We start from the raw sequence: 25,543 nt of genomic DNA, 5'->3' as shown, positions 1-25,543 counted from the left end.
CAACTGATACGAAAAACGTTCTGGCTAAAGAAGATTAGGTAGTTACGAAAACCTTATGTGTCTCGATACCGTGTACTGCTAAATATCTGTGACAGAATTTCTGGGATTTAAAGGAAAAAAAGTAATTATTAGTTTCGCTACTGAACATATAGGGGACAGACTGACAAACCATGTGAACAACAAAGGAAAGCCCTTGTCAAGGTCTGTGAGCTACAAAATTAACTGTGACAGATGACAGATACTTTGTATAGGGCGGACAAGATGTAATTTCAACAGAAAATGGATGGAGCGGATTTTTTGTCGGTATGTCTTTCAAAAGCTGCTTACTGTAATCTGGACAGTGTTGAATCAAGCTTGATACCACAACGTTCTGTGATATATATTACAACATTTGATGCTTACGTACGTATACTACTATGGTTGTAATGTTATTTTAAAGCGCTGACGCATATGAAATGTTGTTGTCGCTCATATTTACTGTGACACACTTTACGTATTAAATTGACAGTGCGGGAAATTAATTTTCTTGCAGGAAGGTGGTTAGACGACAAACCGTGCAGCAGCGCAATACACATGCACTATATAGGTAGAAATTGTAATGTGTACGGCGTTGTTCCAGAGCGGATCATATGACTGGTGCCAATGAGGAAATAAATGAAAATGATAATTGTAAATTGCAGTCCATAACAATACAGAACTATCAGTATTCAGCTTTTGTTCTAATCTGAAACAGGGTACGTGTGTAACGGTTTATTAAGGATAGAGGGACCACTGCCTGAGGTCACTTAGTAAGCAACTCAGTTCAAGCTGACGACATGCCTCAGGAGTCCGGCGTCACCATATACACGTGAATGTTACAGGAGCATCTGAAATTGTCCCTCCACGTGGAAATTCACTAAGAAGTACGATGAAACATACAGTTCTTTTCGTGTTGTCTTGTAACATATTTCGGACGAGACACTATACTTCCGTTGCTGTTAAGACAGTGTGATTGATTCGTTACTCAGCAAAATCCAGGCTCGGGAGCTGATAACATACAACCAGGACCTCGAATTTGAGAAAGCAAATATTACAGAGATTGAACTCCAAGCTTACTCACCTATAACAGTCAGTATAGATATCGCATTAGAGATAAAATAATTGTAATATGAAATATTTGCAGTACGTCAGCTTGATTACACATTTAGAAAGCCTATTGTTTTCTCGACGGCCAGCTTATCAGACTGGATAGCAGCAAGTGACAATAATTTTGTTCACTTTTGCACTACTGAGTTTGGATGAATGACTGACCGCCTAGTCGAATCCAGGTGCTCGAATCGATAAGACGCAGCGAGGATAAAAGTCACAGTTTAATACTGGAAACGTAGCAATTATTCAAAAACAGTCTTGATCGCATTTATTATTATTATTATACAGCCAACCGGTTTCACCCCGACGTGGGGGTCATCTTCTGGGCGTTTACACTATTGGTCGACTGTTTGTGGTGTCACTCCTGTCTACATAACGGCAATAAACTATCCAGGAGAGACACCACCAACAGTCGACCAGTGATGTAAACGCCCAGAAGATGACCCCCACGTCGGGTTGAAACCGGTTGGCTGTATAATAATAATAATAATAATAATAATAATAAATGCGATTAAGACTGTTTTTGAAATATTGATCAATCATACTAATCGCTGCTTCATCTCCACAATCATGTTGTCCAAAAATGTATGAAACGTAGCAATCACAAGAGCAATAGCGGCCTCTTGACAGATTCCCATGAGCTCAAAAATAATATTTACGTTCAGGAGAAGGATCACTCGAGAGAGAAATAACACAGTACGAAATTTCATCATTTTGTCAACATCATTAGATATTTATAGATAAACACGAACAAAAGTCTCCAGTAGGTGAGTGTGCTGCCAGGACTGCGAGTTGTTCAGAGTGTCCAGCAGTCCGTGGAAGTATCTGTCGATTAGAGTTTGTAGAGATGAACCTACTAGTTGAAGTAAGTGTGACGACAGGAAGAGTTCGACGGCTGAGTGTGGATAGTGAAGAGGGAGGCGGAGGCCTCAGACGTGCGTGACGCGGTACGAGTCGAGCCGGCAGGTGCTGCCGGCGGCGCTGGCGGCGGCGGGGGCGGCCAGGCCGGAGGCGGAGGCTGTGGCGGAGGCGGCGTCGGGGTCGGCGTGCGGCGGCGCGTCCAGCACCAGCGTCTGCAGGTCGGCGGCCGACTTGGCCTTCCGCGGGGGGCCCAGGTGCGGCGGCAGCATGTAGCCCGAGCCGCCCACGAACACCGAGTTCTGCCGCGGGCGCAGCAGCGGCCGCAGCGGTGGCGCTCCCGAACCAGCCTCGCCCAGGCAGTTCAAGTTGAACTTGGAGAACGAGCGGTGCTGTTGTAGCAAAAGGAAACAACACATAGTCACGTGCGGGAGCAGAGGCGAGCTTTCCTGTACAATGGTAGTGGACCATTACTGCACACGACAGGAATATAACACATATGTTTTTCTTGCCTGAACATCCACACCTGTAGTAAACACACTCTACAGAAAAAAACAAAACAAAAATCTATGAAAGGCGCACCAAGAAGGAATTACCTGCATGGGTCGGAAATCGGTAGACTTGCATGTGCGGACAAACAAATGATTACAACTTCAGAAAAATTAGATGATTCATTAAAGAGTTTCATAAATTGAGGAAATTTAAAAAGAGTTGCTCCACGTTCGGCACTTACGAAAGCGGTTATTCGACTTGGCACTGTTTTATACACTTGTTGGACTGATGACCTCAAAAGTTAAGTCCCATAGCCTCAGAGCCATTTGAACCATTTGATACACTTCTTGGATGCCCACCTTAAATCTTAAAATCTCGAGACGGTTAGAGGGCCCTGCCAATAATACTCTAAGCGTTCTCAGTTGGGGAGAGACGCATCGATCTTGCTGGGCAATGTAGATGGTTCAAGTTTCTTTGGACACTATGAGACTTAACATCTGACGTCATCAGTCACCTAAGTATATCACACACATCCACGCCCGGGGCAGGATTCGAACCTGCGACAATAGCGGTTGTGCAGTTCCAGACTGAAGCGCCTAGAACCGCTCGACCACTCAGCTGGGCCACTGTAGAACTCGGCAAGGTAGAGCCCGCCATACGCCCTGATAACCAGGAGTGATGGTCTGAGGTGCCATTTCTTTTCATAGCAGGACCGACCTGGTTGTCATCCACGGCAGCCTTCCAGCACAGCGATACGTCACCGATATTCTACGCTCGGTTTTGTTGCCTCCATGTCAAGCCACCCTGTGCTCACTTTGGAGCAAGGTAATGCCCGTCCGCACACGGTGAGATTTTCTCTTCATTGTCTTAGTGCTTGCAAACCCTACCTTGTCCAGGAAGGTTGCCGGATCTCTGCAGAGCCGAGAAAGTTTTCAGCATTATAATGAGCCTCTACCCACCTCCGGGTTATGAGAATCTAACGTGCCAGTTGGATAGAATTTGGCACGATATCCCTGAGCAGGACATCCTACACTCTACCAGTGGCATGCCGAATAACAGCCAGAACAAGGGTCAGAGATGGCCAGCGCCTTATTGACATGATCAATTTTTGAAGCTTTTTCTGTTGAACAAGTCATAAAATTTTTCTAAAATTCTATTGAGATACTTGTCTGGATGCGTGCACCACAGGTATCGATTTCCATCTCACTCGGATAATTCCTTCGTGTTGCTTTCTTCCTTAACGTGTGTTATTCGTAACTTATAACACCTACTATACTTGCAATAAATTTTTATTTTTCCGGAAATGAAAGGACTACAAGATTTCAGGACCAGTCACATCTTCAGCTGAACTGAATATCCATACTTCTATAAGGTGACTTAAACGGACATTATATGCTCCTGATTGTGCTTTACTCTTTTCGATAATGATAATTTAATACTGCTGTAGGCGATGTTCTCAGTCTTAAATAATATCATATAATATGCAGTCGCTGATCCCAACATTGTCCCTTAGAATGTACAGCAAACTCACAGGCCAAACGCGCCACTTTCGTGAGCACACCTGTGGAGTGCCTCAACATGTATCGAGAGGAGTATAGGGTGCATAAACCTATTTCCGATACCGATCAGCAGTTTTCCCCTCTTTAAAGTATATCATTACAAGGGGTAGTCGTACAGTTTTCGTTATCACCTCAAAAACTATAGCTAAACAATTATTTCATTCGCACCGAATTAGTACAGGTAGAAAGGAAGAACGAGGGTATTAGTGAGCTGTCATCTACATCAAATTTAAACAAAAAAGCCATATCGTTAACATACATATCATTCGTAAACACCCTTATAATACACTTGATGTTCTTATTGTACGGGGTGTTCGAAAAGTCTCTCCGCAGGATCGTATGATTGTTAGCCGCGCGTGCCGTATGCTGCAGTGAATATACTGAAATGAAACACAGTGAAATACAAGTTATTAATTTAGTGAATATTCATTTTTACCTACAAATTTTCACTTAAATCTTGAAAGTGTTCCCCTGGTTGTTGAATACACAATTCAGTTCGTCTAATCATGTTTTCGAACACAAGTTGTAACATTTCTTCTGTAGCAGAAGCAGTGAAAGTGGACGTTGCAGTTTTCAATTTATCGAATGATTTTGGACGATTTTTATAGGCAGTTGCTTTCGCTGCACCCCAGAAGAACAAGTCAAGTGGTGTTAGGTCAGGCGATCGTGGAGGCCAAAGTACCAGTGAAATTATGCGATCACCAAAATAATCAGCAAGCAGTGACATTGAAACGTGAGCTGTATGCGCGGTTGCACCATCTTGTTGAAAATAGCCGTTCAGTATTTCACTTAACACAAGTTCTCCTATGAATTGGTTCGAATATCACTGCAGTATCGTTGTGCGTTTAGTGTTTCGTTGAAAAACTCATGCAGGCGAACGATCATACTGCACGGGAGGCTAACAATCATACGGCACTGCGGAGAGGCATTTTGAACATCTCAAAGAAAAGTCTTTCTGCAGTGCTGACAGAGGCTGAAATGATCACGCCACAGTACCGTAGCGCACCGCTAGGGGAGCCAAAACGGAACGGCTGTTGAATTCGAGATAGGCTGCAAATTTTTTTTGGACCCTGCAGCGAAATATGGTAATACGGCGCGTGGATTTCATTGTGTATCAGGACTGAAGATTTGCACCCGCACACAAACAATAAACTAATTGCATAATTATTTTTTCTTGGCAATAGTTGAAACTTTATGATAACACGTCGTACATCGAAGAAGCATATATCTTTGTCAGCTTTTTATTTTGTATAGTATCCTGACATATAACTATGCAAACGTTTTCTGTATAGTACAGGGTGATTCAAAAAGAATACCACAACTTTAAAAATGTGTATTTAATGAAAGAAACATAATATAATCTTCTGTTATACATCGTAACAAAAAGTATTTAAAAAGGTTTTTTTCATTCAAAAACAAGTTCAGAGATGTTCAATATTGCCCCCTCCAGACACTCGGGCAATATCAACCTGATACTCGAACTCGTTCCACACTCTCTGTAGCATATCAGGCGTAACAGTTTGGATAGCTGCTGTTATTTCTCGTTTCAAATCATCAATGGTGGCTGAGAGAGGTGGCCGAAACACCATATTCTTAACATACCCCCATAAGAAATAATCGCAGGGGGTAAGATCAGGGCTTCTTGGAGGCCAGTGATGAAGTGCTCTGTCACGGGCTGCCTGGCGGCCGATCCATCGCCTCGGGTAGTTAACGTTCAGATGATAAGGTTTCATAACTAACCTTTTTCGTAGGACTCTCCATACAGTTGATTGTGGAATTTGCAGCTCTCTGCTAGGTCTGTGAGTCGATTTTCCTGGGCTGCGAACAAATGCCTGCTGGATGTTTGCTACATTTTCATCACTAGTTCTCGGCCGTCCAGAACTTTTCCCTTTGCACAAACACCCATTCTCTGTAAACTGTTTATACCAACGTTTAATACACCACCTATCAGAAGGTTTAACACCATACTTCGTTCGAAATGCACGCTGAACCACTGTCGTCGATTCACTTCTGCCGTACTCAATAATATAAAAAGCTTTATGTTGAGCGGTCGCCACCTTAGCATCAACTGACGCTGACGCCTAGTCAACAGCGCCTCAAGCGAACAAGTGTACAACTAAATGAAACTTTATAGCTCCCTTAATTCGCCGACAGATAGTCCTTAGCTCTGCCTTTTGTCGTTGCAGACTTTTAAATTCCTAAAGTTGTGGTATTATTTTTGAATAACCCTGTATATAAGATATCCATTATTAATAGAATGTTTATCCTCTTGTATGGTGCGTTTCCTTTTGTACAAATTCGTAAGTGTAATTCTGGGAGTGTTTAGAAAAACTATTGTTCCAAACTTCCTAATGAGAAAGATGCAAATGTTATATGAAGGCTGAAAGAATTGTGTACAAAAGTGTAACGGGAAATGTGATTAGTACAGGAAAGATAGAGGAGTGCAACAGGTAGTGCACTGTCCTCATTACTTTTTATTGCACTTATGCAGTAGTCTTTGCTGATGATGAACCTTCCTGCAGAGAAACAGAACTAGAAGTACAGGGGGAACTAGATGACTGGAACTCCAAGTTTAAACCTATTTTTCTTTTGCTGTTCAATCTTTGCGCTTTTTTAACATACTCTTTTAATACAAGTATTTTTTGGCAAACTTTTGTAGGGTACTACTGTCCGATTCTTACTTTGGCGTCGACTTACTAATAATTCGAGTCTATTTCAGTTCCGAAGATGATGGTTTAAGCTGCTAAAACTGTTAAATTTTACCGGATACAGGTTTTCTTGTGCATTAGACAACCGACTTTTTATCTTCGTTGAAATATTCTGCGGCTGCTGAATTCGAGCTACCAACAAAGTCAGCGGGCAGCATTATTTGTGGTTTTGTTTCTACTGTGACATGAATTGCTGGTTGAGCATTTCTGTTAAATTTAATCAACAAAGGTTACAAATTTTTCCTGTTCTCATAGAGTATTTCCTCTTACATGTCTATGTTTCTGTTATGTTGGTAGGGAAATTTACGTGCGTCTTCGCTGCATTTTTGAAATAAGGCCAAGGTGTAGCATCCACCATTTCGAGTTTCACTCTTGGCAGTCAGTACGTAGCAGGTTGTTCCTGTTTGCTGAGAGGTTCGGACAGAGGAAAGTTTAAATGTGACCGCTACGAGTAACTGGTGATGGAGATGCGTGTTTACTTTCTGAAAATTGACAGATCACAGCTTCCTAAATTAGTCGGTAAACTCACGTAGTCTTTCAGTTATGAAGGTATATTAGTACTACTCACTTGAGATTATATCGTAAAAGGGCTTAGCATGTTTTTGTAATTGCTCTTTCCTTTGAGTTCGCTTCTTGATGTCGAATAAGACTAATCGCAGTAGCTGTGGCACAAATACAGGTTTTTCCACATCTAAAATGATTCATGTTACTTTGTTATGAATTTAGCGTCAATAGTTTGATTTGTGTTTGCAAATAAAGGAAATTTATTGAGTTTGATTCATATATTTATAATGAATGGATTTTGTAGTGAGTATCAGTCATCTTGAAAACCAAAATTTCTGTATTCCTTTACAGGCTGCGAAGTATGTTGGAACTTAAAATGGAGTCTCTTACCCATAATTATTTCTGCAGGGAATCCACCGGAGTAGGCAAGCTTCGTTCCCGTTCTCGGATAAAAGGTAGTTAATGTAGTCCGTCTACTAGCGCAAACACAGTTACTAAGTGATCCCCATCCACCTCTTGCGTCTTCAAGGACAATACTGATTTTACCGTGACAAGAAACCGTTTTCAATAAAGACTATTATGTTCCAAAATCGCTCTCGACAATCAATGCAGTGACACTGACGATTACCTGCACCCACTGATAACTCTGTCACGAAGCGCACTATATGCAACGGGTACATAGAAGTATTCCACTAACATAAAAAAAAATGCTACGTGAACTTCTCTCGAACTGTGCTATAGTTTGCTTTCTATGACTACTGCACACACAGTCTATCAGGGCAACGTGTGCTGGAAGGAACTCAGAATCATTTATGAACTAAGTCCAAGTATCATGGAACTATGAATGGCAACTCGTTTCACCCAGCGAACTCAGTACCTACCAATATAACCTGCTCCATACCTGGTACGAAAATCCAGAACGGCATAAAAGCTCACTATGGATTTCCTTCTTGCTCTGATTGAAGGGACCCAGCGTCTACTTATCATTGGAACTCCCAATAAGGGGCCAACCCCCCTTTCCGTGCAAGTCCAAATCTTGCAACAAAGTGTTGGCAGCAATATTTGGAGGTCGTTTACTACAGAATGCGGCTGACACACGAAAGACAGCCTCGTCTTTACTCTCTATATCAAAATCTAGCGGTTTATGTTTGTCATGATATCCAAAACCCTTAATGGGAGTTTACGGGGCCTATGCAGGCAGTATTAAATAAGCCAAGTTTATGTACCTTTATCTTTGGAACAAGTGACAAAAACAATCTTAATTTTTATAGGTAGCTTGTCCATGCTATTTATGTGTACTGAAGCAGATCTAAGAGGTGATTTTCAGGAATTTACACCATGATTAACGTCCATGGAGAGCAGACTTTTCTGCTAGTTCAGAATCTGTGGAATCACGATGCCGCGACCGATTTCATCATAATTTCTATATAATTTTAGTTATTGTTGATGGGTGGTCCTCAGTATTGCTGAAGCTCATGTTTTGTTTTGTCAGCCAACCTACTCCCCAGTGGCTTACCACCTGACAGTTTGGTGATGAAAATAGTGTCCAACGCATTCCAGTTTTCTTCATTTAGTAATTTTCGCATGGATTTGATTTAGCTACACAACTTACAAGCATCAGAGTCACAAAAAAAGAGATGCACGTAATAAATTAGGTAATTTCAGAAATATGCTAGTGATATAATGAAATTAAAAGTAAACTACTTTTAAACGTCACACAAATAGTTATGTACCTTCTTATGCAGGAAAGAGTGAAGAACTTCTAAGACTTGTTTAGTAAAATGCTAAATTAAGGTATAGCTTGGATCCCATTAGGCCTCTTGAGTATCCATTCGTTCAGGGGTGGTGTGGGTGCCTATGTTCGCTCTGATCTGACACCTACTGTGCTATGCACATCGGATGCAAAGGGCGAAGGAGAAGCAGAGTTCTTGTTTTTCGAAATAAATACATCAAATCAGAAACTGCTAATTGGAGTAATCTACAAACCTCCAAACGTCGGTACCATGTCCTCCTTTCAGTCTGCCCTGTCCTCACTCGTGACACAGTATGAACACATAATCATTATGGGCGACACAAACATCGACTTACAGTTAAAATCTCCCTCTGCCGAAAAACTAAGGCGACTGTTCCACTCCAATGATATGAGTTTAACAGCGCTGGACCCAACTCATCACACGCCACACAGCCACACAATCATAGATATAATAGCAACAAAGCGACCAGATAAAATAATCCGCGCCAATCAGACATCCGCTCCTGGACTCTCTGCTCATGGCGTGATATTTTTAAATTACTCAATGCATACTACCAAAGAAAAATCTCACCTGGTAACCTACAGAAACTTAAAAAATGTTAACCATGACGCTCTTCAAAAGGATTTCTCAGACATCCCTTGGCATGATATAAGCGATGAACCGACTTTAGACGAAAAAATTCGGCAATTATGTCGCAAAATTATTGCATTGTATGATAAACATGCTCCTCAACGCACTGTTAAGGTAAAGAGAGCTCCCGCTCCGTGGCTCACCACTGCATTACGTCATTTAATGAATAAACGTGATGCTGCACATAGGGCCTTCAAGCGTAACACAACTCCCAAGGCGTACGAAGCTTATAGGAAACTCCGAAACAGAACCAAGCAAAGCGTGAGGAATGCCAAAATCAGACATGCCCGCTCTGTCGTATGCGGCATATCAAAACCTGCTGCACTGTGGAAAAAGCTGCGCAGTTTCGGTATAGGGAAACGAAGATCTGACGCTGCTTATCAAGCGTCTGCAGAAGAATTAAACGATTTCTTCTCAACAGCTGCAAACTGCCACGCAGCGACAAATTACCAGCCCCAAGATATCAATCTCTCGAGAGACAAGTTTTTCCTAAAACATGTCACTACCGGCACAGTACACAAGGCAATTATGAGAATCTCTTCCTAGGCAGTAGGAAATGATGGAGTGAGCATTGGCATGATTAAGGACGTCGTAGACAGTATTATTCCAGTTATCACAGACATCTTCAACCTGTCTCTTGTCAGTAGTACATATCCTACGGAGTGGAAGCAAAGTTTAATTAAGCCTATACCCAAGACTGACAACCCTAAGTCGCCACGTGACTACAGGCCGATCAGCATACTACCTGCAATTTCTAAAGCCCTAGAGCACATCGTCCATGAACAACTGACGGATTACCTCAAAACTCATAACATCCATGACGAATATCAGTCAGGCTTTCGAAAGCACCATAGTACAGCAACCGCATTAATCAAAGTAACTGATGACATTAAACATGCTATGGACAGACGTGAAGCTACTATCCTAACACTGCTTGACTTTAGCAAGGCTTTTGACACAGTTGACTTCGATATATTACTAATTAAAATGAAAGAGCTGAATTTCTCAAACAGCGCAATACAATGGTTCGACAGCTACCTCAAAAACAGAAGTCAACAAGTCATTTGTGGGTCGGAAAAGTCATCATGGAAAAGCGTGCGCTCTGGGATTCCCCAAGTCTCCGTCCTTGGTCCACTACTCTTCTCACTGTACATTAATGATATTTCTTCAGTGATTCACTCCTGCAACTACCATCTTTATGCCGACGACATCCAACTGTACATAAGTGCAAGCCCCAAGATCATTGCTGGCGCAGTAGCGAGTATGAACGCAGATCTTTGCTCTGTTTCTCGATGGGCACAGAACCTAGGTCTGAAACTAAACCCCAAGAAATCCCAGGTCATACTTATATCTCATCCAAAGTTAATCAGCCGGTACTTTCGCGAAACAGTCCCTCAAATACTCCTCAATGGTACCCAACTACCATACCAAAAAACAGTAAAAGACCTTGGAATAATCTTGGATGAACACCTAAACTGGGAAGAACAAACAGTCACAGCTTGCCGGAAATCGCTCTCCTCCCTACATGCAATTAAAAAATTTAGAAAAATATTTCCAACCCATGTTAAACAAAAATTAGTCCAAACACTAGTCTTGCCTAATCTTTACTACTGCGATGTAGTTCAACACGGCACAAATAGTGAAAATTATAGATGCCTCGAGCTAGTGATGAATGCTTGCGTTAGATACGTGTGCAATATTCGGTTGTATGATCATATCAGTCCTTCATACTCCCAGCTAGGTTGGATACGCCCACATACGGCACGCGATCTCCACACGATGTGCTTACTTCATCGATTTCTTAGCCACTGGTGCCCCCAATACTTATCTTCTCACATTAAACACCTATCATCATTCCACAATCGCAACACCAGATCGGATACGTCTATCATCTTAGCTGTACCTTTACATAACACAAAATCTTTCTCCGTGTCATTCTCCATCTCAGCCAGACGACTATGGAACGCGCTCCCCTGTGATCTGCGTCTTATCCAGAGCTACTCAACATTCAAGAGGGAACTCAAAACATATATATTAGGGACGGTATAGCCACCATTCTTGTGCCCCTCCCATCTCTTTCTTTCTCCTCTCCATCACAGCTTCGAATTTTACCGTTCTATTTCTCTTCCTCAAACCTATCTACCTCTTATATATCTCATTCACCCCATTCTATCGTCTCATGTCTGTGCTCGATGAGAATAACTCACAAGCTGCAAGAACATAACGAGAAAATTGCCAACTAACAATGTGACTGACATTCAGAAAAGAAAAGTATGTTTACTTTCATATACATAGTCATTATTATTATTATTATTATTACTATTATTATTTTTTTTCTTTAACATCAATACTGCATAATAGGCTATATGTCCTTAATGTTAAGTAGAAACTGTAACTCGTTCAATCTGAGTATGCCTGGTTAGGTGTAAGAGAGGGCCTGAAGGCCCTAATCTTGCCAGGTAAAATAAATGCATAAATAAAATAAATAAATAATTTAAGTCCCTGGTTTGTGACAGATAACCGAAGTTAATTGCAGCTGTTTACTTACAAAGAAAGTACATGACCTCTAGGGCTCAAAGCTACCTGCAAGGGGAGTGTGTGATCTCGGACGCCCAGAACCCCACAAAAATATTCTTAGAATATAAATCGTTCATCACAAAAACATTGGAGTAAGCCATTCGCACATAAAAGTGAGGGTTACCACCAGGGATATTTGACTGAAAATTCTTCAGTGTCTAAGGGAGGAAATATGATAAGGTGAAGAAACAAAATATCAATATAACAGGACAAAAAGCTCACATTTTTCAACGGCCTGACTTATTTCTATATTTTTATCTGTCTAAATTAACTGCGCTATCTGAACAATAAATTTTTTCTGTCTGCCTGATAGTGTTGCACCTGCCTTCAAATTGCAGGTGTGGGCCTTCAGTGAGGTGGTCAAAGCAGAGTGGAACAGTATAATAAGCAGATCTGATTAAACCCACTTCCTCGCATTGAACAACGATACTGCATTCAAGCAGTCCGAGAACAAACAACACAATAATTACACTTTCAAACAATCTAATTGATATGTTTGTGTCATAACTTATCTTTTGGCAGACATGTTCCAACATACTTTGGTACTTTGATGCAGATAGTTGATTATAAACAATAATGTGTAGTCTGACGTTGAAAAGAAGATCGTGTGACTCTAAATATCGTACTATAGAGCTTATATTGCCTGAAGAATTTTACATCAAGAAAATGGAAACAATTTGTAGAGTTCAGCGTGTTTTTAGTCCTATGATATCGGTATTCTGTTTCTTCATGTTACCAAATTTCCTCTCTTACAAGGGGATAATCAAACCGGTTAATTACGGATTTTGATGAGTCTTACGTATGTTGTAGATGGACCTGACCACAGTACTTCGCTGGGAGCATCTCATGCGCGGCCCCTTGCTTCCGAGAAAATCGTTGTTGAAGTTTTATGCGTACTTCATATATCTACAACGTTCGCTATGGTCCGACAAAGTAAGATCGACGCATGGACTATGCTATTTTTCTAATTTCAACTCACAAAATATATTAAAAAGTGTCATGGACAATTATTCTAAAATAACCATTTCCGCCACAGTACTCTCAGTAAAAAATGCATAATTACAGCACATTTTGTTCAAATTTGTATTCCTGTCTGTTGGTTGACTTGGGGAAGAGGTCCAGACAGCGAGGTCAATTGTCCGTCCGCACTAGGAAAGGATGGTAAAAGAAGTCGGCCGTGCCCTTTCAAAGGAAAGATCCAGGCATTTGCCTGAAGCTATTTAGAAAATTACGGGAGGCCTAAATGTGGATGGCCGGGATCGAACCGTCGTCCGCCTGAACGCCAGCCCAGCGTGCTAACCACGGCGCCATCTTGTATTCCGTTTGTTACAGAATAGATTACACAGCGGTCTTATTCCCTATTGTTTAGATCGCTCGCTGTGATAAAACAGGAATACAGATGATATTGATAGCAAAAGCAACAGGAACATAAATTAGTAGCGCACGCCGCACATTTCATGAAAGTTCATGCCTTGCAGGTACACAGACGTTTCAGAAGCAATACCAGAAAACACGGTCCACTTATACCCAAACCTTTATATGGCAGACACTCAGATCGGTACTAAACGTTGTATGTCAATATAGTATCAACCAATACACCGATTTAGTTCGTCGTATGTGCTGTTGTCCAGTAGAAGATGCCTAAACGGTAATCTCAAGTAACAGCAGAGCTACGGAACACTGTAAAATGTGTCCTGCGAAAAACTCTTCGAAAATTGAGCCTGGGTGAGTTGGTAGCCCCTGATGTCGTTCTACCAAAGGGCACGAGTTCAAACCCCATTGATAACAACTTTTTAAAAAATTGTTTACGCTTAAAACTATTAGATGCAATTTGCTTCACACACTTCATCGTATAGAAAAATTATTGTGAAGCCTTTTTTCCTGAATGAATGGCACTGCGTGTGCGTGTGTGTGTGTGTGTGTGTGTGTGTGTGAGTGTGTGTGTGTGTGTGGTCTTGCTAGTATTCCTTTTTGAACATTATGTACTTGATACAGATCATACTATTTTGTTGATTACTATTATTAAAAATGGGTCAAATGGCTCTGAGCAGTATGGGACTCAACTGCTGTGGTCATCAGTCCCCTAGATCTGAGAACTACTTAAACCTAACTAACCTAAGGACATCACACACAACCATGCCCGAGGCAGGATTCGAACCTGCTACGGTAGCAGTCACACGGTTCCGGACTGCGCGCCTAGAACCGCGAGATCACAGCGGCCGGCTACTATTATTATTAGTATTATTATTATTATTACCATTACTTTCGCACGTGTGCTGCAATTGCTTCTTTATTTTTCTGTTATGATTATACATTCTGTGAAATTACAAATGTATCCCAAAAGTTTATTACTTTCAAAGAAACGAAGCGAAAGCAGACTTCTAAGAGAGCGTTGCTGTGAACTACATATAGCACTTTTACATGTCACTAACATTTGTCCCATATAACACTTGAACGCATAATACAGTAGACAAATTATTGTCATTGGTGTTTGAAGCCAAGACTCTTGCTGCGACGATCTAATGCTCCATCAATTTCCCCAGGGAAGCTGTCCTCAATACTTACTGACTGTTATGCTTTTCCTGTGCACCAGTTCTGGTATTACATTTAATTACCACTTACGCCCGTTCTGTTGAACGATAGCTTACAGTACGAACTAAACCAGAGTTTTGGATGATACTTTAACGGTGTACAACGTTTGGTACCGATCTGAGTGTCTGACATCTGGAGGTACCAGTGCTAGATTCCAAAATGTTGTACCTTCGGTTAACTTCGATGCGAACCTCGCTTATTTGACCATTCCTGTGCAAGCATGTGCTCTAAATTGATGCAGGATTATAGACTGCATTTTTATGGAATCTTCCCTTCAAGCGATTTATCTATTGGTCTTTAGCAACTCGGCAGCATTTTGAATATATTTAAGCTACCTGTAAAAATAAAACATCTCACCGTTGCAAAGAGGGGCACATTTGGGTGAAATAATTTTTACGATGCAGATGAATGCTTGTCTTCATCCAGAAAGATTTGATCGTAAACTGTTCGATCAGTGCATTCTACCACGAATCAATAATGTAAAGAACTTAATCTCGTTCTGCGTATTGAGGAATGCAAATTTTGAATTCACTTCTTGCAGCACTTTCGTGAACTTGCTTGATTTCGTACAGGCCACATCAAGATATTTTTAAATTTATAGCTTAACTTGTCAGCTATTTTCCGAACAATACGGCCAGATTTCCAGGACAGTTCTTGCATGCCTGACGAAGTTATATTATACTGGACTGTGACGAAATTACCCACCTTGTTCAAACAGATTTTCACTCCTTGTGCCAGAAGGGATCTATTGTACGTAGAACTGTACTGGCAGCCCGTATGATCGAAAGTAATTACGTGATCGAGCTGTAAAAATAATCGAAATTTTAACTACTAACCAATAACAAAATATGCAGTCGAAAAAAAATTGTGTTGTAATGATTGATTGATTGACGAAATTACTACGGCGAGAGTGACTGCTTTTGAATAATTTCGCATTGGGTGAACTCTTTAACAGTATACTGTATATGAATATGAAAAAAAGTTGCAAAGATATATTGTGAAAGCGTATCAGCGTGACAAACGCCAACCTTTGCGTGTGAGGTGCTCTCGCCCCGTCGGAATATGACCAACGTTATGGATATACGGCGAAGCATAAAACTTAAGCATCCACTTTTCCCGAAAACTAGAGGTATAGTGCGAAAATTTGCCATTCAGGTACCTAGGACAGGTCCCTTTACAACACACCTAACACTCATCTAAATCCGTGATTAACAGGACTCATTGTTACCTTGTTAGACTTTCAATAGGTATTGTAAGTAGGCTCTTTAGGTCTTTATGTTGGTAACAACAAGTAGCGCTCTGTATGAAAATCACTGTCTGTGCTGTGTGCAGTCTGTGGCTGCTTGGCAATGTAGGAATATTCACTATTGTAATGTTGGGCAGTTGGATGTGAACAGCGCGTAGCTCAGCGCAGTTGGAGGTGAGCTGCAAGCAGTTGTGTATGTGGGGACCGATCGATCGATAATGCTTCCCTGTTCGCTAATTGTTTCTCTGTCTATACCATTATTTGCCGCCCGCTCCATTTTCCTATGCACAATTACCAAATTACTACTTTGAATGTCTGTTAATTCATTCCGCGGTGGTGCTGATAAGCTACGCTCGTAGTCTCTATCATTGCTCAATTTACTTTGGAGCCTAGCGTTACGCTTTTCACACGCCATAATAATCACATAATTCACACGATAACAAGACAAGCGCAATTTGAAGAGCAAAAATAAGAAAACATATTAACATAGCACTGAAAATAATATCTAGTTAATTGCAAGCGCAGCTGCGAAATACTTGGTGCAGATCTAAATGCATGCCACTACTATTTTACTGTACAACAAGGAAAAACTACAACTACAAAGGAAATTCTCTCTATAATTACGCTCTAGCAATAAACAATGGCTACACTAATTACACAAACTACAAGAAAAAAATCGGAAGATTCCAGTGAGGTATCCTCGGCTAAGGGTCGAAATATGAAACGTCCCCTTAGAAAACTTAATGAATGACTGTGCTGATAAACCTCTTACGTTATTTGATTTTCAAACAGCTGAGCAGAACTGAATGTACTCCGTCATTTCGCTCTTTCCTTATTCTGATCAACACTAAACTGACACACAGCATTTTTAGCGCAACGCAATCTGACTTTCAATAACCTCTACAAAAGAATGGAACTGACTAACAATAACCTATAACTTTCATCAATCACTTACCTCACAAAAATCTTCGTTATTCGAACTACTGCAATACAGCGAGCGCCACTACTGCCAGCTAAATAAAATATTCTAACTACTGAAGGCACTAACTACTGATAGGCATAGCTAGCAAATGAAAGATTTTGATAGAGAAGAAGCAATGTATTTACCTCAATAGTGTTCAAAAGTCATCATATATATATCAGTTCATGACATGCGGTCTTACAAATTTCGTTTTTCTGACGAACACACTTCCAGATCGTCCGCTCTCAAAACTCCGCCATCTCTCTCCCCACGTCCACCACTGCTGGCGGCTCACCTCCAACTGCGCAACGCTACGCGCTGTTCACATCCAACTGCCCAACACAACAGTAGCGAATATTCCAACAATGCCAACCAGCCACAGACTGCACACAGCACAGCCAGTGATTTTCATACAGAGCGCTACGTAACGTTACCAACACAAAAACCTAAACAGCCTACTTACAGTATCACTGAGATGGATCTCGTGCTAAGACGCGCACACTTGAATTCGAATGGCTTCTGCCACTGTTATTTTGGACGAATGATTTATAATATATGCACATTTTTGTGCGGTTCTGAGCGTTCTAGGTCATTTACTTCCCTGGTTAGTGTTGCACGGTGCTACATCACGTAAGTACTGTGTACGAGTAGACTGTCCGGTGCTCCTCACCTGGACGGCGTTGATGTCGACCATGGGGCAGCTGACGCGGTGCTGCTGCTGGAACTTGGGCTGGTACGGCTCCAGCATGCGGATCTTGCCCCAGCGGTTGAAGAAGAGCGCGATGGCGGCCAGCCACAGCACCAGCACCAGCAGAACTATGAGCGCCTCCTCGGCGCGCACCACCACGCCGGGCCCCGACGTCGAGATGGGCGGGCCCTCCTCCTCCGGCGACGGCCCTCCGGCCCCAGCGTCCCCGCCGCCCCCGGCGCCGCCGCCGGCGCTGGCGTTCCAGGCGAGTGCGCCGCCCACCGCCGCCGGCCCTGCGGCACGGCACGGCGCTCCATCTGACAACACCACACCAGCCGGGCGTCGCTGCTGTTGGCAGGCCTGGCGCGCGCTGCTGTTGGCAAGCCTGGAGCACTACTGTACTATTTGCCTACAAGGGTCACTCACCAACGCACCCCTCACAGATTTAGATCTAAAACAACTTATTGGATAGCCCGTCAAAAGCTGAACACAAATGAAGCACGAAAACAGGAAGAATGTGTACTGAACTATGAAAAAAGAAGCGAAATGCCGGGTGACCAAAGAGTCAGTATAAATTTTAAAATTGAATAAATCACGGAATAATGTAGATAGAGAGGTACAAATAGACACACATGCTTGGAATGACATGGGGTTTTATGAGAACCAAAAAAAATACGAAAGTTAAAAAACGTCCGACAGATGGCTCTTCATCTGATCAGAATAGCAATAATTAGCATAACAAGGTAAGACAAAGCAAAGATGATGTTCCTTACAGGAAATGCTCAATATGTCCACCATCATTCCTCAACAATAGCTGTATAGTCGAGGAATAATGATGTCAACAGCAGTATAAAGCATGTCCAGAGTTATGGTAAGGCATTGGCGTCGGATGTTGTCCTTCAGCATCCCTAGAGATGTCGGCCGATCACAATACACTTGCGACTTCAGGTTAAACCCAAAGCCAATAATCGCACGGACTGAGATCTGGGGACCTGGCAGGCCAAGCATGACGAAATTGGCGGCTGCGCACGCGATCATCACCAAACGACGCACGCAAGAGATCTTTCACGCATCTAGCAATATGGGGTGGAGGGCCATCCTACATACACACCGCACGTTTCAACAGGAGTTTATCAGCCAGGCGGGGGATGATGCGATTCTGTAACTTATTGAGGTACTTCTCACCCGTCACGACAGCAGTTACAAAACCAGAATCACGCATTTCCTCGAAGGTCAAAGTCTTGATAACGATTTTTTTGTTCTAGTAATACCCCATGTAACTCCAAGCATGTTTCAATTTTTACCTCTCTATCTACATTATTCTGTGGTTTATTAAGTTTTCAAATTTACACTGACTTTTTGATCACCCGGTAGGTAGAGTGAACGGTCCGAGCTCAAGATATGTAACATTGGGCATATTGCAAGAATCACGGGGTCGTCGTTGTGTGGTACGATGTTGGACAGCAAAGCAGCAGATCTGTATTCAAATCACTCTCGTGCCATTTTCTTCTCGCAAAATTATTAACTTTCCGTCCTGACACTGACATGTCTGCTCTCCTTCTGTAGTCTTGGTAATTGTCGTACTACACATCTGTTATAGAATATGAGTCATGTGGCAAAAAAATTACCGTCGCAAGTACATGTGATGAATAGTGAAAGCAAGTGAGATGCAGCAGAGGCCGCTCAGAGAAACGAAAACAACAAATAAATGGGTATGAACTATGATATGACACAGGAATTCTAGAGCCAAAACTTCCAAAACCGAAAGCAAAAGTCGTAACAAATCTGGGTTCAGTTAGCAGACACGTCAATGACCGGACGGACGGTTCATAGCTTTGTGGGGTTAAAACTGTGCCAAATGAAGATTTGATCACGGATCTTCCCCGTCGCAGTCCAATACCATGACCACATAACCACGACACCCTTTTTTTTATCGGTATAGTCCGTTGCTTTGGGTCTGGGTGGACGTCACAAGACATCCGTTCAAGTGGATCGTTGATTCCTTGACTCAGTTTTTTTATTACAAAAAGCACGCAGCCCTCTGACCGAACACGCTGAGCTACCGTGCCGGTATCCTGAGTTGGGGCCCTTCATTATTTCGATTTTGTTTCTTTCTCATCAATTCGGTACAACTTCTTCCCGTTTTCATCCTTGACCTGTGTTCAGTTTTCGACGGGCTATCCGCTGCGGCATCTTACCACTAAGTCTGAGTGGGTACGATGGGAAATTTTCCTTGTTAGGCTCTGAAAGCTGGCCAAAACAAGTTTAAGGCTAAAGCGCAACTGCCTGTCTTCAAACTATGACGACATGACACTGTTCCGAACAATGTGCAAAGTAATATGTATATAGCAGCTCAATTCAGTAAAGAAATGTTGTCAAAATGAGGGGTATGATACCTATGAGAATAAGATGTTTCGATTACAGGAAGTTTTATTCAGACCGTGCAGAAACCAGCACAAGGGACTCGGCTCAAATCCTCTCACACTTCGGTTGCTGAGAAAAAGGCCATTATTACAGTAGCAAGTTGGACGACGTGCTCTGCACGACCAAATGCAGGTGTGTTGCTTCTCGGACTGCAGCGGGAAATATAATTACTGCCTGCAGCAGACTTTCGACGTTTGGACGAGACAGGTACACTGGCAGGAATGGGCGACCGTGAAAGAAGTGAACGTCTGATCAACATTGTGGCGTATAATCGCCCAATCAGCTCTAGCCAGGCTGCCAGGAGGAACGTGTCCCATGACCACTGTTAGTATCCATACCACGTGTAATGTGCACAAGGTTTCTTACCGACGTACTTCCGTTTCCTGCAACAGCGTTACCTCCGTCATGGGATTTTCGTCGTACAACCGGGTCACAGATAAGGTTCATCTATGAATATTTAGCTGTGAAAGAAATGAAAAAGCAATCGTAAAGAAATGGAAAGGAGATAATGTCTTACAATCGCACTCGACATTGTGGGACTGCAACGGCGAGAGTGAAAATTCCATTCGGACACGGTCCCCGCCAGGCCCAAATTCTCAACTTCCTGCTCGCCGCACCGCAACTACCCCTGCTCATTAGCCCTTACTCGCAGATTTCTGATTCCCGTCGGAATTCGGACATTGATTGCGCATCCGCACTGAAACGTTTTTATCAAAGAGCAGTGGTGCACATAGAACTATAGATATCCGACAGAAGAGACACCGCTAATGTCTATAAGTCAACGTAGGACAGTACATGATTGCGACTAATAATTACTATTTGTATAACTTCTGCTAGGCATCAATGAAGACGCATCGCGTTCTTCCATGTATTAAAGGGGTCGTTTTTCCTCACAAACTGTCGTGCTGTTTGGGGTGTTTTAACATCTGATTTTATCGACAGCATTGGCAAGTACAATACAGTTGGGCAGGGTCGTACATTTATTACTTACGGTCGACATTCCTGCTGCAGAACAGAGCCGGATGACGCAGTCTTTGCACGCAGGGACGCATACGACACTGATATGTGGATGTGACTGACTCCATCCCCATACTGGACTCGCGATTGGGAGGACGACCGTTCAAACACGCGTCCGGCCACAATGATTTCGGTTTTCTGTGAGTTCCTTAAACCGCTTCAGGCAACTACCGGGATGGTTCCCCGTCCATTCCTAATCCGATGAGACCGGTGACCTCGCTGTTTGGTCCCCTTCCGCAAATCAACCAACTAACCAACTAACTCCATTACCACATTACATTGGGGAGGCAATTTGATTATGTTTTCGGTCAATTGAAAGAGACTTGAGCTGGTAGATGAAAGGGAGAATGTTGCATATATGGAAATTCTCTCGGATGTGCAATAACTGTAGCAGTGTATTCACGTTGCCTGGAAGGACCGAAGCGTTTTATGTTGTCAAATATGCATAGATCTTTAGGAGATCTTGTGGGCTGTTTAACATACCCAAACAGCACCGAAATATCTAGCATCGAAACGCTGCAGATCCTTACATACATTATTTATGAATAACTTTTATTTCTTTTCCACACACGGAAGTATGCTGCAGTTTTTCTCCACAAAATAGTGCTGGTATCAGCTTTTTGCAAGACCTTATTGGGAATGGATATTATGAAAATCATCATTTAGTGTAGTTACAATCCTTCTCTGCGAAGAAGGATGATACCGGTTTATAAGAGAGTAACGCTGCTGCTCCATTTGTCTACTTCGTGCTCACCGTGTACGGTACCAAACCACAGTGCTGCCTGTACTTCACTGTGAAGGCATCGTTAAGTTTGTTGCTGGGTTGACTGTACTAAAACACAACAAATTAAATATGTTTGGTGGACAGTAAATGTTTACGCTGACACGCACTGCATCAGTAGTCAGCAAGGGAAATGATCAGGACATATTGAACAAAAGTACTGAAGCTCAAGTACAGAGTGCTAGTACAAGTGTAACCCTGCTCTGGACGTATTGGAGTACCCATGATGCTCTCAGGCGCTGTCAACCTAACAAACCACCATATTAAGACTGAAACCGTAAACTCCCTCCTGATCACACGTGACAGATTAAAAGTACATGCTACAATAAACTAGGATATACAACCGAGGCTACCAGGGCACCATCATATATTTTACCCTTTGCAATCTATGAACCAGCTCAAAGGTCAGTTGTGGGAGTATCCTGGAAAAGACGGAAACTGGTCCTGATCAGGAACATCCTTATGGTTTGGAGAAGGCAAACTCACAGCTGTTTCACAGCGTTCTGGGAGAGTCTCTACGGAGGTGGGTAGAACTTGGTAGAAGACTGCAGACACAGTTATGTCTGAATCGGGCCACGCAAAGTGCTGTTAGTAGCAGGCAAAGCAGGAATTTTAATACTCCAACGCTACACAATTTTAACGTCACATTATGACGACGTCTAATTTCAAAGGAGAGGAAACACAAAATGGAGCAAACTGCTCTGCAATCCGTTTTCATATTTTTTTTTAATTGTCGAATGTTCTCACTTATTTATATTTATTTTACAATCTTTACCTTGTGCATGTTTATTGCAATGGAAGTTATTTTACTCGCCAATTTTACGAAATCCTTCCCATTTTATAGTACTTCACGAAATATTTACTATCATTATAACACTACATCTCCAACGCTTCACTACTGTCTTTTCGAAGTCTATGATTTACTTCCACACAGTGTTGAGCTCCAGACGTCCATTCTCAGAAATTTCTTTCTCGAGTTAAGTCCCGTATTTGGTACCACTCTACTTCTACTAACGACGATTTCTCTCTTCGACTGTGCTAGACAATCAGCCGAGCACAATTCCTTCGCTACATTCCTAAATTGCGATGCAAAGTTGCTCACTTACATCACTTCTCCAGCCCCTAAGAGCAATGAATTTCCTTTGATTTACTACCAATCCGTATTATATGCCCAATAAACTGTTCAATCATTTCAGCTAGCCCATTAATTCCATAGACCTGAGCAATGAAATTAGTCAATTTTGTAGTCTATATCCTTTCACGCAGAATTTTATTCGCACTTTTGAACCAACCTTTCACTGCACTGTTTGCGTCTTCAGTAAACGCACATGAGACAGAATAAAGGTCTCTAAGCACTATGCGACTTAAATCAGCGTCCCCTAGACTTAGAACTACTTACACCAAACTAACCTAAGGACATGACACACATCCATGATCGAGACAGGATTCGAGCCTGAGACAGTAGCAGCAGCGCGGTTCCGGACTGAAGAGCCTAGAACCGCTCGGCCTCAGAGACCGACGGAGGAGACAGAACTCGTGGGACAGTGATACGCATAAATTCAAATGGCAGCAGTATCTCGTAGACAATTTATGAAAGCGCGATGCATTGGCAGAGCTGCGATGTGTATTGCGGTGTTATTTGTGAAAGGGTTTACGACATGAATATGGACGCACGACGGAAATTAAGAGACGTTGAACGCGGAGTGGTAGTTAGAGCTAGACGCACGGGACATTGTCTTTCAGAAATTGTTAGCGGAATTCAGTATTTCGAAATCCAGAGTGTCAAGAGTGTGCCGAGAATACGAAATTTCAAGCATCAACTCTGATCATGGAAAATGCAATGGCCGACGTGCTTAACTTAACGAGTGATAGCAGAGACACTGCATGAAGTAACAATGCTTGAAATAACGACAGAAATCAATGTGGGACACACAATGAACGTATCAGTTAGGACAGTGCTGGTGTTGTTGTTAATTGGTTGTAGCAGCAGGAGGCCCACGCTAGTGTCTTTGCTAGCAGCAAATCGTCTGCAGCGCCTCTCCCAGGCTTGTGGCCATAACTGTTTCACTCTAGACGACTGAAAAACAGTGGTCTGGTTCGGTGAGTCCGGATTTCATTTGGTAAGATCTGATGGTAGGTTTCGTGTATGGCGCAGATCCCACGAAATCATCGACGCAGTTGTCAACAATGCACTGTGAAAGTTGGTGGCGTCTCCCTGATAGTGTCGCCTGTGTGTACATGGAAAGGACTTCGTCCTCTGGTCCAACTGAGCCTATCGTTGACTGGAAATGTTTATGTTGAGCTACTTTAAGACCATCTGCAGCCACTCAGTAGGTCCCCCCACATGGGCCATAATTGTTCGCGACTGGTTTGAAGAACATTATGAACAAATCGAGCGAATGATTAGGCCACCTATATCGCCCGACGTGAACTGCGTCGGACATTTATTGAACAGAATCGAGAGGTCAGTTCATGCTCAAAATCATGCATCAGCAGCAGGGATACGCGAGAGACGACTGATAGAACCGCCATTATTTTCTGTGTACATAAATGATCTGTCGGGAAGGGAACTCAAATGGGAATTCCTGGAGGGAACATGAATTAAGGAAACATCGTTCTTGTGAAACACAAATAACTCTTTGACAAACTGCGTATTTACTTCTGTCTGAGGTTCTACGGCCAACGTTCGTGTGATGATTTATCTGACGTTTCACCAACACAAGTGGGTGGAATTGTCAAAGCTTCACCCTCCATTACCGGTGGTGAACTGGAGCCGATCTCGCAGCCGCAGACTATATGTACCTAGAGTAGCAACATACGAGGGCTTCTCCGCTGTCACTTCCTGTGTGGTTCCCCTCTTGCTACCTGCGACGGTCGTTCGTTGCAGCACGGGAAGCCAGTATCAGTTCACCTTAAGGCTTTCTTTTCTGTCGTTGAAGATATTACCGTGATTTAGCAAGCCTTAAGCCTTAAGGAGAACGGATCCTCGCTTCCCGTGCTGCACCGAACGACAGTCGCACGTAGCAAGAGAAGAACCGCACCGGAAATGACAACGGAGGAGCTCTCGGACGTTGGAGCGCCAGGTACATATGGTCTGCGGCCGTCAGCTCGGCTCCAACGAGCTCGGAGCTTGAGCCGCCAAATGGCGGATGAAATTTTGACGCGGAAGAAGGTGCCGGCGGACATCAGGCCGGTGCTGATCATGGGTGGCCCCATCCCATGGTCACGCACTGGTCGGTCATCGGCGTTAACTGGTCAGGCGCCCGACGTGGAAGGCGCATGTTCGGGGGGTGTGGGCAAAGGTGCTGGCTCGGACGCGCCTTCTGTACCCGCTGCTGCACACTGATTCAACACTACCTCCACACTGTGGCAGAACACTGTATCTGACACACTTAAGGCCAGTGTTGGAATACGCTGCCGTAGTCTCGAGAAACGCGACCGACACATCAGTGAAGCTGCTACAAACCGTGCAGAACAAAGCCCTCAGGCTTGCGCTGCACCTGCCACGTGACTTACCCACGAAGGAACTACTCGAAGTTACCGGAGTACCACCGCTTAAATAGCGCTTCCAGCAACTAGCTGCAAGTTTCTTAGCCCAAACGACAGAATCTGACAATCAACTTG

At 42.9% G+C, this 25,543-nt stretch overlaps 1 protein-coding gene across 1 annotated transcript in view; it reads right to left on the bottom strand.

The window, feature by feature from the left end:
- Positions 1–1,556: 1,556 nt before the first annotated feature.
- LOC126355302 (POU domain, class 3, transcription factor 3) overlaps positions 1,557–25,543 on the bottom strand; it is a 37,214-nt gene continuing 13,227 nt past the window's right edge. Inside the window, exons 2-3 of the mRNA XM_050005594.1 lie at positions 17,680–18,070; positions 1,557–2,378 (exon numbers count right to left, since the gene is read on the bottom strand). Coding sequence (XP_049861551.1) covers positions 2,058–2,378; positions 17,680–18,070 — 712 coding nt within the window. The 3' untranslated portion in view covers positions 1,557–2,057. The remainder of the gene's footprint in view (positions 2,379–17,679; positions 18,071–25,543) is intronic.

Source organism: Schistocerca gregaria, chromosome 3 (assembly GCF_023897955.1).
Source record: "Schistocerca gregaria isolate iqSchGreg1 chromosome 3, iqSchGreg1.2, whole genome shotgun sequence".
Lineage (NCBI taxonomy): Eukaryota > Metazoa > Arthropoda > Insecta > Orthoptera > Acrididae > Schistocerca > Schistocerca gregaria.
This window is presented reverse-complemented; position numbering and strand designations above follow the sequence as displayed.